Raw genomic sequence first — 13,622 nt, 5'->3', positions numbered from 1 at the left:
GGAGGCATAGAAACTAGACACAGGATTGAAGCTTCAAATAAACACTTAAGAAAGTGAGGTATCGGTGATTGACAATATTATATTGCTTTCAGGTGTACAGAGAGTGATTCAGTGTTTTTATAGACTGTACTCCATTAGAACTTATTACAAAATAATGGCTATATTTCCCTGTGCTGTACAATATATCCTTGTTGCTTAGCTTATTTATTTTATACACGGTAGCTCTTAGTCCCATACTCCTAACTTGCCCCTCCTCTCTTGCCTCTCCCCGCTGGTAACCATTAGTTTGTTCTCTGTATCTGTGTCTGTTTCTGTTTTGTTATATACATTCCTTTGTCTTATTTTTCAGGTTACACACATAACCAATAACAGAGTATTTGTCCTTCTCTGACTTGTTTCACTAAGTATAATACTATCTAGTCCTTCCAGGTTGTTGCAAGTGCCAGAATTTCATTATTTTCTATGGCTGAGTAGTATTCCATTATGTATATTGCCATATCTTTATCCATTCATCTGTTGATGGACTTTTCATTTGCTTCCATATTTTGGCAGTTATAAACATTGGGGTGCATGTATCTTTTTGAATTTGTGCTTTTGGATATATACCCAGCAGTGAAATTGCTGCTTTGCATAGTAATTCTATTTTTAATTTTTTGAGGAAATTCCATACTGTTTTCCACAGTGACTGTACTAATACACATTCCGGCCAACAGTATACAAGGGTTAGCTTTGTTCTACATTCTTGCCAACATTTCTTATTTGTGGTCTTTTTGATAATAGCCACCCTGGTATGAGGTAATATCTCATTATGGTTTTAATTTGCATTTCTCTGATTAGCAGTGTTAAACATCTTTTCATATGCCTGTAGGCCATCTGTGTGTCTTCTTTAGAGAAATATTTATTCAAGTCTTATGCCCATTTTTAAACTGTGTTGCTTCTTTTTTTGATACTGAGTTGTGTGAGCTGTTCATATATTTTGAATATTAACCCCTTATCAGCCATATCATTTGCAATTATTTTCTCCCATTCAGTAGATCATCTTTTCATTTTGTGCAAAAGCCTTGAAGTTTTATTAGGTCTCATTTGTTTATTTTTGCTTTTGTTTTCTTTGCCTTAGACAAATAAAAAAATATGCTATAATTTATATCAAAGAGTGTTCTGCCTATGTTCTTTTTTGGGAGTTTTATGGTTTCAGGTCTTATATTTAGGTCTTTAATCCATTTTGAGTTTAATTTTTTATATGGTGTGAGTAAATATTCTAATATTATTCAACATAGAAAACTTAACAGAAGATTGAAACTTCATATAAACACTCTTTGACTAAGAATAAAACCAACTAAATAATGTCTAACATGCACAAATGTGAAATCCTGTAATTAAGATTAAAAAATTGAAGTGAATAAAAAAGAAGATTAAAAAATTAGTTTTTACAAAGATAGGGTCATCAATAATTCAGATGAAAAACACACAGGGGTTTTAATTGATCCCAAGTTTAGTATTCATCTTTAGAATTATGTGAGATGAAGCATGAGGGTAAACATATATAATATTGTGGCTGGTTCTAAGACATCTTATTATGTCACCTTATTATCATCTACCACTTATTAGTTACTATAGGCAAATCACTTACTTTGGCTTTCTCACTTTTAAGTTAGAATTAATAAAAACTAATGTATTGGGAGTATAGAAAGAGATAATTCATATGCAAATAATTATATAAATGATAGCATTAGCTTTGCAAATACTGAAAAAGCTGCTGCTGCTGCTGCTGCTGCTAAGTCACTTCAGTCATGTCCGACTCCATGCGACCCCATAGACAGCAGCCCACCAGGCTCCCCCATCCCTGGGATTCTCCAGGCAAGAACGCTGGAGTGGGTTGCCATTTCCTTCTCCAATGCATGAAAGTGAAAAGTGAAAGTGAAGTCGCTCAGTCGCGTCTAACTCCTAGCAAGCCCATGGACTGCAGCCTACCAGGCTCCTCTGTCCATGGGATTTTCTAGGCAAGAGTACTGGAGTGGGGTGCCATTGCCTTCTCCACTGAAAAAGCTAGTGCACATTAAACCTTTAGTAGAGAGGTGCAGCATTCAAACCTAGTGAGCACAAGATATAGTGGGAAAGTGTAAAATGAATTGACCATGAATTTTTTGAGGGGAGTGATTTTTATGTGATTGATTCAGACTTTCATTTTTATTATTTTCCCACTACCTATATTCCCTTGGGCAAGTTATTTATCCTAAACTCTTCATATGTTAAGTGAGGATAATTGTGTGTAACTATAGAAGTTAAAGAGTAACATATTTTAACATTGATTCTGATTGGTAGAGTTGTGGAGAGGCAAATTTTGCGGGAAGTGGGTGTGGAGGCTCCAGCAGCATTTTCAGCAGCTCCTTCCTTGAAACTACTGTCTCCTGGAAATCCAGACCCTCACGTGATCCCATTGGAGGCCTGTGAAATTTTGCTTATTGTATGTTTCACTCTTCAGTGAAGACTGTTTTCTTTGGGTAGAGAAATTGTTTATATTTATCTCTTGGATATAGTTTTAAGGGAGGTTTGAAATGTGATATTGTTGCAAGTGCCAGGGAGCTATATACTTAAACATTTTATATCTAATAAGGCTTGGACTATAAAGCTGAGCACCGAAGAATTGATGCTTTTGAACTGTGGTGTTGGAGAAGACTCTTGAGAGTCCCTTGGACAGCAAGGAGATCCAGTCAGTCCATCCTAAAGGAAATCGGTCCTGAATATTCATTGGAAGGACTGATGCTGAAGCCGAAACTCCAGTACTTTGGCCACCTGATGCGAAGAACTGACTTGTTTGAAAAGACCCTAATGCTGGAAGAGATTGAAGGCGGAGGAGAAGGGGACAACAGAAGATGAGATGGTTGGATGGCATCACCGACTCGATGGACATGAGTTTGAGTAAACTCCGGGAGTTGGTGATGGACAGGGAAGCTTGGCATACTGCAGTCCATGGGGTTGCAAAGAGTTGGATACAACTGAGTGACTGAACTGAACTGAATTAATTCAAATTTTAACCTAACTCTTCTATCCCACAGGATGATATCTCTAATTCTGAAATTTTAGACATCAGGAATGTGATAGCAGGAGAAATATTTTGGGGCAGAAGGCATCTTCCTGGAATTAATCAAATCATATATATATATTAATTGAAGCATAATTGGCATACAAAATTGTATTAATTTCAGATGTAGGACATAATGGTTGACATTTGTATGCATTGTGAAATGATCACCACGGTAAGTCTTATTTCTCATTTGTCATGATAAAAAGTTATGAAGTTTTTTTTCTTGAGATGAGAACTTTTAAGATTTACTTTCTTAGCAATCTTTATTTATTTTTGGCCACATCTCATGGCATGTGAGATCTTAGTTCTCCCACCAGGGATTGAACCCATGCCACGTACCAGGGAAGTCCTCTTAGTAACTTTTAAACTTGTAATACAATATTTTGAACTATAGTTCCAAACTATATATGCATGACATTTATATGCATGACATTTATTTTATAAATGGAATTTTGTACCTCCTGATCTCATTCACCCATTCCCCAATCCCCTACCCTCTGTCAACCAATCTGTTCTTTGTATTTATGAGTTTCATTTTGCTTATGTTTTAGATTCCGCATGTAAGTGAAATGATATGGTATTTGTCTTTCTCTGTCTTAATTATTTTTACTTAGCATAATACCCAAGGTCTATTCATAATGTTGCAAATGGCAAGATTTCATTCTTTTTTATTGCTGAACAGTAATCCAACGTGTACCACATCCATTTATCTATTGATGGACACTTAGGTTTTTCCCCTATCTTGGCTGTTGTAAATAATGCAGCAGTGAATATGGGGGTGCATTATATCTTTTCCAATTAGTGTTTTTGTTTTCTTCAGATAAATACTCAGAACAAGAGTTCCTTGATTATTATTGATAGCTCTATTTTTAATATTTTGAGGAACCTCCATACTGTTTTCCATAGTGGCTGCACCATTTTACATTTCCACCAGCAATGCACAAGGATTTTCTTTTCTCAGTATCCTCACCAACACTTGTTATTTATTATCCTTTTGATAATAGCCATTCTGACCCATGGGAGGTGATATCTTGTTGTGTTTTTTATTTGCATTTCCCTGATGATTAGTGATGTTGAGCATATTTTCATGTATCTGTTGCCCATCTGTATGTCTTCTTTTGAACACTGTCTATTCAGATTCTCCGCCCATTTTATAATTGGATTGTTTGTTTTTGTTACTGAGTTGTATGAGTGTTCATATGTTTTGAATATTAACACCTTATCAGATATATGATTTTCAAATATCTTACCTCATTCAGTAGGTTGTGCTTTTATTTTGCTAACAGTTTCCTTTATTGTGCAGAAGCTTTTTAGTTTGATGGAGTTCCAGTTGTTCATTTTTGCTTTTGTTGCAATTGTTTTCAAGTCAGATACAAAAAAATTATTACCAAGACTGATGTCAAGAAGCTTACTGCTTCCATTTTCTTCTAGGAGTTTTATGGTTTCTGATCTCGTGTTCAAGTCTTTGATCCATTCTGAGCCAGTTTTGTGTGTTGTGTAAGAAAGCGATCCAGTTTCAGTCTTTCACAGTGGCTATTCAGTTTTCCCCACACAATTTATTGGAAAGACTATTCTTGCCCCATTGTATATTCTTGAGTTGTAAATTAATTGACCCTATATATGTGGCTTTATTTCTGGACTCTCTGTTCATTTCCATTGACTTACATGCTATTTTTTTATGACAGTACAATACTATTTCCTGACTACTAAAGCTTTGTAATAGTTTGAAATCAGAGAGTGTGATGCCTCCAGCTTTGCTTTCTTTCTCAAGATTGCTTTCACTATTCAGGATCTTTTTATCAGTTCAGTTCAGTTCGCTCAGTCGTGTCTGACTCTTTGCAACCCTATGGACTGCAGCACGCCAGGCTTCCCTGTCCATCACCTACTCCTGGAGCTTATACAAACGCATGTCCATCGAGTCGGTGAGGCCATCCAACCATCTCGTCCTCTGTTGTCCCCTTCTCCTCCCGCCTTCAATCTTTCCCAGCATCAGGGTCTTTTTCAATGAGTCAGCTCTTTGCATCAAGTGACCAAAATATTGGAGCTTCAGCATCGGTCCTTCCAATGAATATTCAGGGTTGATTTCCTTTTGGATTGACTGACTTGATCACCTTGAAGTCCAAGGGACTCTCACGAGTCTTCTCCAGCACCACAGTTCAAAAGCATCAATTCTTTGGTGCTCAGCTTTCTTTAGAGTCAAGCTCTCACATCTATACATGACTACTGGAAAAATCAAAGCTTTGACTAGACAGATTTTTGTTGGCAAAGTAATGTCTCTGCTTTTTAATACACTTTCTAGGTTGGTCATAACTTTTCTTTCAAGGAGAAAGATTTGAATGCTTGGTTTATTTCATCAGTGAAACCATCTGGTCCTGGACTTTTGTTGAGTTTTTTTGTTTGTTTTAATCACTGATTCAATCTCCTTACTAGTAACAGCCTGTTTAGATTTTCTGTTTCTTCATGATTTAGTCTTAGAAGATTGCATGTTTCTAGGCATTTATCCATATTTTCTAGGTTGTCCAATTTGTTGACATATAATTATTCATAGTAGTATTTTATGATCATTTGTACTTCTTTGGTATTTGTTTTGACTCTTCTTTTTTTTCTAATTTTACTAATTTGAATCCTCTTTTTTACTTAAAGTTTTATAAATTTTGTTTATTTTTCAAAGAATCAACTCTTTTACTGATATTTTCTATTGCTTTTTCAGTCTCTATTTTATTTTTTATTAAACTTTTTATTTTGTATTGGAGTACAGCCAGTCAATAATGTTGTGATAGTTTCGGGTGGATAGCAAAGGGACTCAGTCATACTCAGCCATGTCCATATTACCCCCCACATTTTATGTCTTAATGTCACATTTTATATCTTTTCTGTGTGTCCTTTAGATAATAATTGTAGTTATAGTTTTCTAACCACTTTTGTTTAAATTATTTTTGAAATTGAGTTATATTTGATGTAAAATATTATGTAAGTTTCAGGTATATAACATAGTGGCTCAGAATTTTTAAAGATTATATGCCATTTATAGTTACAGAATCTTCACTACAGCTTATTTATGGAGAAGGAAATGGCAACCCACTCCAGTATTCTTGTCTGGAAAATCCCATGGATAGAGGAGTCTCATGGGTTACAGTCCATGGGGTCGCAGAAGAGCTGGACACAACTTAGCATCTAAACAACAATAGTTTATTTTCTACCGAACAGTTTGTACCTCCTAATCTCCTACTCCTTTTTCCCTTCCCATCCTCCCTCTCACTATTGGTAACCACTGGTTTGTTCTCTATAGCAGTTAGTCTGTTTCTGTTTTGTTATATTCGACAGTTTGCTTTATTTTTTATATTCTACATATAAGTGAAATAGTATAGTATTTGTTTTTCTGTCTGACATTTCACTTAGCACATACTCTCCAAGTCCATTCATATTGTTGCAAATGGCAAAATTTTATTATTTTTTATGGCTAAATAATATTTCAATGTATATATGTGTATATATATATATATAGTATACACACACACGTCACATCTTCTTTATCCATTCATCTGTTGGTGCATACTTAGGTTGCTTCCATATCCTGCCAATTGTATATAATGCTGTTATGAACATTGGGGCGCATGTATCTTTTTGAATTAGTGTTTTTGTTTCTTTCAGATTACATAATCAGAAATGGTATTGCTGGGTCATATGATAGTTCTAGTTTAGTTTTTTGAGAAACCTCTGTACTGTTTTCCACCATGGCTGCATGCACCAATTTACATTTCCGCTAATAGTGTATGGAAGTTCCCTTTTCTCCACATCTTTGCCAACATTTGTTATTTGTGTGTGTGTGTGTGTTTAAATGATAGCCATTCTGACAGACATCTGTTTCCTTCCCTAGGTTAGGGCTGTTTTCAGCCATTATTTCTGCAAATAAGTTTTCTGTGCCCTTCTCTCCCTCTTCTCCTGAGACATCTACAATCCGGATGTTACTCCATCTGATGCTGTCCCGTAGGTCCCTTAAGCTGTCTTCACTTTGTAAATTCTTTTTGCTGCTCTGTTTTGGTGAACTCCACTACCCTGTCTTCCAGATCATTGATTCTTTCTTTGCTTCATCTAGTCTGCTGCTGAACCTCTTTAGTATATTCTTCAGTTTAGCTATGACGTATTCTTTAGCTCTAAGACTTCTGTTTGGTACTTTTCTATCTTTCTGCTGAACTTCTTGCTGTGTTCATTCATTCTTTTCAGTGTTTTTATGACCATGGCTTTTAGCGCTTTACAGATAAATTATATATCTTGTTTCATTAAGTTTAAAAAATTTTTATTGGCATATAGTTGATTTATAATGTTGTGTTAGTTTCAGGTGTACAACAAAGTGATTCAGTTATACATATATCTACTTATATTTATTTTTTAATATTCTTTTCCCATATAGGCCTCATTATTATTATTTTTTTCTGGGGTTTTATTGTTTTTTCATTTGAAACATTTCTCTGTCTCTGTGTTTGTTTCTATGTACTAGGTGAAACAGCTATCTCACCCAGTATTGAGGAAGTGGCCTTGTGTAAGAGAAGAAACTTATCATTTTACCTTGCCCTAACCCTTGGCTGTCTCTCAAGCCTTCTGAGTGTCTAACCAGTCAAAGTTTTTAATAGGTCCTGGTTGTTGAGGTGCCAAGAACTCTCTGTCTTATTTTCTTTTCTCACTCTGTGGAACCCAGAACACAATCCACCCTGTGCTGGTCTTCAGAGCCAAGCATGCCAGAGGCATCCACTGTGTGGTCTGCACCTGCCCACCAGCTTCGGTGGCGCCCTGGGAGTGACTTGGGGGTCAGGCTACTTGTTTAGCAGGCTTTAGTAGGACCAAAGGAGCAGTGCATGGGCAGGGTGCAGCGATCAGCAAACAGTGCTAGTAATGGAGGGGAGAATGCAAAATTGGTTCTGGCAGCGCCTCCACCTCCACCGACAGGCCCAACGAGTTCCTGCACCTAGGCAGATGCCCTAGGACTAGTAAATGAAACTCCTTCACATATGGTCTAGGCACTTCCCACACTGCTGCCTTTGTGCTGGACTCCAGGGCAAATGAGTCTGTGCATGAGCTCTTTAAGAGCAGAATCCCCATTCCCTACAAGCCTAATATTCTCTTAGATGAAAGCCCTGTTGCTTTTCAAAGTCAGACTTTTTGGAGGCTGGTCTCTCCAGTGCAGGTCTGAAGGGTTGGGGAGCCTGATGTGGGGCACAAACCCTTCACTTTTCAGGGAGAAGTGCTCTGTTCATGAGATCCCTCCTGCATGTGGGTTGCTCTGCCAAGGATGGGGTTTTGGGAAAGATGATGCCTTTGCTTCTCCTACCTGTCTCAATGCAGCCCCTTTATTCTTTGTTGTGGCAGGCTTTTCAGTTCATTTTCAGGTCCTTCCCAGAGAGAGTTGTTCCATATTTAGCTGTGGATTTGTTGTGTACATGGGAGGACGTGAGTTCAGGATCTTCCTACACTGCCTTCTTGTACCGCTTGAACCCATCAAGTCATAATTTTGATAGACCTCTCAAAATAACTCTTACTCTTCTGTATCCAAGTTAATGATAATTAAATAAGAGACATTTGGCTCTTTTATAGTAAATCCCAAATTGGGTAATAAAACAAAGCAATGACAAATTTATCATTAAACATGGACTTATTGAAATTTCATGTTTCTTAGGTGAAAAAAAATCTACCTGGGGAAAATATCTGAAATGGAATCTATATGTGAACCCAGAGTAGGCAAAATAACACATCCTTGGGTAAGACAGAAATTTCCATTTAATCATATCACCCTCTCAGGTAAAGCTGCTGCTGCTGCTAAGTCACTTCAGTCGTGTGCAGCTCCATGTGACCCCATAGACGGCAGCCCACCAGGCTCCCCCATCCCTGGGATTCTCCAGGCAAGAACACTGGAGTGGGTTGCCATTTCCTTCTCCAATGCATGAAAGTGAAACGTGAAAGTAAAGTCGCTCAGTCGTGTCAGACTCTTCCTGATCCCACAGACTGCAGCCTACCAGGCTCCTCTGTCCATGGGATTTTCTAGGCAAGAGTACTGGAGTGGGGTGCCATTGCCTTCTCCGCAGGTAAAACTATAATGATTCTAATGATTAGTTGTTAGTAAGAAATGAATGTGATTCAAGCTGTTTTCCATCAGAAAAGTTACCTGTTTTGTATAAGGATCAACATCTTCATCATTATCTCTGAGTATGCTTGAATGGTTGAAAACACAGATATTTTTGTTTGATATTTGAGCAATGTTTGCTGACCTTGTCTCATCATAGGATTCATTTGGGACTCATGTTAAAAATAGATTCCCTGCATCAAAAGATTTTGATTCAGTAAGTCTGGGCTGGTGTTCAAAAATCCATATCTTTAAGAAACCTTCTAGGCATGTCTTATAATTATATACAGTTGAGAAACCCAACGTTAAAAAACTCCTTTTGGCACAAGACTCATTTTGAACTGGGAAAGCACACATATTAGATGTTCTTGCCATCTCCTTGATGAGTCAGCTTGTAGTGAGAGCCCTTTGGATGGTCTCTGCTAGTGTGAGAATCTGCTTTCATGCACTCAAAATCTTTTACTTGTGTCCAGAGTGTTTCCACCAGTTTTAATATCTCATTTGGATGTACTTGATACATAATCTGAAAGTCACTGCTCTTGAGTTCTGAGATAAAATTTGTTTAATCTTTCTGAGAAGGAATGCAAATTATGGTTATAAGTAGGGGCTCCTGCTTAGGTGTCATAGAGACTAAGGTTTGAATGTCGGTTCCTACAGCTGAGTGACCAGTCATTTAACCTCCCTCAGCTTCTGTTTGCTTGTCTATAAAATATGAATGTAGGTATTGTAACTAATGTTTGCCATATTTGAAGTTCTTTGCATAAATTATCTCCCTTTATCTTTAAAACAGCACTATGAGATAATCATACTTTTCTGTTGTTCCTCATTATATAGCTTATTATATAGCTGAGAAAACTGACACAGGAATGTAAATAACTTGCCCAAGGTCTCACACCTAGGAGATGGCCAGCTAATTATTTACTTAAAAGATTATGGGAAGAAATAATTATAAATCTTTATAGCTATCTATCTTTGTATCTTTCTTTAATTTTTATACAAATTTTGAAGGACAGCTAGTATTACCAGTATTTGAGTTTGGCTAATGGAATAAATTTAATGAGTAAAATATAGTTAAAAAGTACAGTATAGTATAAAAGTATATACTTTTATAAGCATACTTTTATACATATATACTTTTATACATATAAAGGTATAAAAATATATCCTTTTATATGTATAAAAAGTATAGTATACTTAGAGGATAGGAAAGCCTGGTGTGCTGCAGTCCATGGGGTTGCAGCAGACTTGGACATGACTGAGTGACTGAACAATAACAATAAATACTTAAAGAGTGCCCAACAACACTGGAGTGTTGTTAGAAAGCCAAGCAAATATTGTTTATTTTATTGTCAGAAAATAGTCAGTAGTAATAAGAACTCCCTCTCTAAAAAAGCAAGTGCTCAGTGGTTAGAATATAAGTGGTGTCTTGAACAGAATGCCTGTCACTTCTATTTGTAAAATGTTCTTTAATCATTATATTGCTTTGAGAATAACAAAAATGTGGGCTGCAAGACAACCATTGCATCCAGAGGAAAAGATTCTTTTACAGGCCGGGTTGGCCACCTGGGCACCAGCCTATTTCTTTAGTTCCTTCTTGAAGTAAATCTGATCAAAACTGCTAAGGAAAAGCCAAGATGAGTCAGTAGTATGAATCACCCTACAATTGCAGCACAACCTGTTCAAGAAACAAGACGATCTCACTTACTTTGAACCTCCACAGTCCTCCAATATCTTCAGTCTTCTCAAAGCAAGTGGGTTCGAGTCCCTCATCCACACAGCACTTGAGAGACATCAGGCCACTGACCCCAGCTCCAATCACTGCCACCTTCTTTGCCATGGTATCCTGTCAAGGAGTTGATCAGTTAATGCTGCTTCACTAAGGCAACAGGTAAGACAGTTCTTATGGTGCGACAGGTAAGACAGTAACTGGCTTTAAATGCTGTAGCAGTGGTCATTTAATAAGCAGTACTATTTGAATAAAATGCCTCACAGTCAATTCCCAGTTTCCTCTTCCCCTTGAAAGAAACCAAGTTGTGTCATGTCTTGGCTTAACGGTTAAAAGCAACCTATTTAACAAAGTCAACCGATTCAATAACATAGTACCAGGGATATGAGCCAGTCTTCAGTTAAGTTCTTCAGAGTGCCGAGTTTTTGTTTTTGAGTCTCTTTCCCCAGCTATCATCCTTACCTCTGTTTTTGCCTTTGAGTGCGCTCTCTGACAGTAGTTTTCTGTGTAGGTTGTGTGCTGGGAGGTAATCAGAAGGGTTTTAAGAGTCAGAGGAGCCTGTGGGAAATGGGAGGAGCTCCCAGTCCTCCTCCTCTGGCATGGTGCCAGCTGAAACTCCAAGGTCTTTGTCAGGAGTCCTGAAATGAAGCAAGAGGCTTGTGTCCTGAGGCCTAGTGTAAAGGTTACAGTAACAACATTGTACAGGTACCCATGTATCATACAGAGAGTTTAAAAATCCTCTTTACTGATATAATGGATATAACCAGTGCTCATTAACAAGTTAGCAAATACGGACCAATAAAAAGAAGTCCAAATTATCTCTTTACCCACCATAACATTTTTGTTTATCTTTCATATCTATATATGTAGATAATACATGCACACAAAAAATGGAGTCTCACTCAACATATAATTTCCAACTTGATTTTTCACTCTACAATATAGCAATACCTTTATATCTATAGCAGCATTTTTTTTTATAAAACACTGAACATGTGTATTTATTTTTTTAAAATAATAACTCCAAAATACACTTTAACAAACATTAATTGGTTAATGTAATACAGAAGCACATAAAATGTTTAAAAATGGCAAAGGTTTAGCAACATGGATGAATAGAAAAAGAAATACCAAAACCCAATATAATAATACTAAAAAAATTCAATAAATTTCCATAGGTCATACATATACATTAGAAGACATAATGCAAAAAAATCATTTTTATGCAAAACATTCCAAAATACTATTAGTCATAATGAGAACAGTGCAAAAGAACTAAATTTTAATTTTTTTTTATGATTTAAGCAAAGGCAAAGAGAATTCACACTAATGAATGAGAAGGCAGTATAAGGAGGTCAACTTTTTGTCAAAATTAACCTACAAATTTCACACAGTCTCAAATAAAACTTAGAGCAGCATTTTTATTTTTTATTTATTTTTTAAATTAATTAACTTATTTTAATTGGAGGCTAATTACTTTACAATATTGTAGTGGTTTTGCCATACGCTGACATGAGTCAGCCATGGGTGTACATGTGTCTCCCATCCTGAATCCTCCCCCACCTCCCTCCCCATCCCATCTCATCCCTCAGGGTCATCCCAGTTACAGCAGCATTTTTAAAATGACTGCATGAATTCCATTTTGTTGATGGATTAATTTTCCATCTAACAAATACCGATTTCTTTTTCTGACATATCACCGTGCCTGGACAAATGATCTCACGGATTTTACATTCTTTTAAAAATCTTTTAAAATACACACACACACACACACACGGGCTTCCCTGGTGGCTCAGATGGTAAAGAATCTGCCTGCAATGCAGAGCCCTGGGTTCAATCCTTTGGTTGGGAAGATCCGCTGGAGAAGAGAATGGCTACCCACTCCAGTATTCTTGCCTGGAAATTTCCATGGACAGAGGAGCCTGGCAGGCTATAGTCCATGGGGTTGCAAAGAGTCGGACATGACTGAGTGGCTAACACACAAACATATATTCTGGAGTTTACATTCTTGTTTTGGCCTGGTTTTCTTAGACTTGATGACTTCTGGATCCTAACTTAACTTACCTGTTCCTAGACTGCTTACCCTCCCCAAAGCTATATATCATCATATGTCTCTGCTTGGGTATCTGCTCACTTGGATGAATCTAGTAGGACTTCTAATATCTTCCTGTTCATTGCTGTCTTTTTGCCTTGATATAGTACTGGATAACTACCTTTGCTTACAATCTCAATTACTAGCACTACCGTTAATTAGGAAGACTAAATCAAGAGTCTATAAAGCCTTTGTGTACCTTGCTGTGCTCTGTTGTGATCCCATGGACTGTAGCCCTCCAGGCTCCCCTGTCCATGGAATTTTCCAGGCAAGAATACTAGAGTGGGTTGCCATTTCCTACTCCGTAGTATACCTTGGATATAGTCTAAATGATGAAGGACTTTGTTCTTCAAGACCAGTGGATCCAGCTAACAAGACCAGTGGACCTAAGGATACTGAAATATTTTTTAAAGCAGATTCATTCAACAAACACTTGTTGAACACCTCCTAGGTGTCAGACAGTTCCTAAGTGCTGTACACATAGCAATGGACAAAAGAGGCAATACTTCTTCCCTTTATAGAGCTTGCCTTCTAGTGGAGGGAGCCAGACAAGGAATCAGTAAAACAATAAACAAGTAGCGTTGTTGATGATGTGTGCCATGGA

At 37.1% G+C, this 13,622-nt stretch overlaps 1 protein-coding gene across 1 annotated transcript in view; it reads right to left on the bottom strand.

Moving 5' to 3' along the window:
- LOC122708162 (dimethylaniline monooxygenase [N-oxide-forming] 2) overlaps positions 1–11,443 on the bottom strand; it is a 34,216-nt gene extending 22,773 nt beyond the window's left edge. Inside the window, exons 1-2 of the mRNA XM_043924323.1 lie at positions 11,389–11,443; positions 10,906–11,043 (exon numbers count right to left, since the gene is read on the bottom strand). Coding sequence (XP_043780258.1) covers positions 10,906–11,037 — 132 coding nt within the window. The 5' untranslated portion in view covers positions 11,038–11,043; positions 11,389–11,443. The remainder of the gene's footprint in view (positions 1–10,905; positions 11,044–11,388) is intronic.
- Positions 11,444–13,622: the final 2,179 nt, after the last annotated feature.

Source organism: Cervus elaphus, chromosome 14 (assembly GCF_910594005.1).
Source record: "Cervus elaphus chromosome 14, mCerEla1.1, whole genome shotgun sequence".
In the NCBI taxonomy this organism is placed as follows: Eukaryota; Metazoa; Chordata; class Mammalia; order Artiodactyla; family Cervidae; genus Cervus; species Cervus elaphus.
Note: the sequence above shows the minus strand (reverse complement) of the source record. Positions and strands in the feature narration are given on the sequence as shown.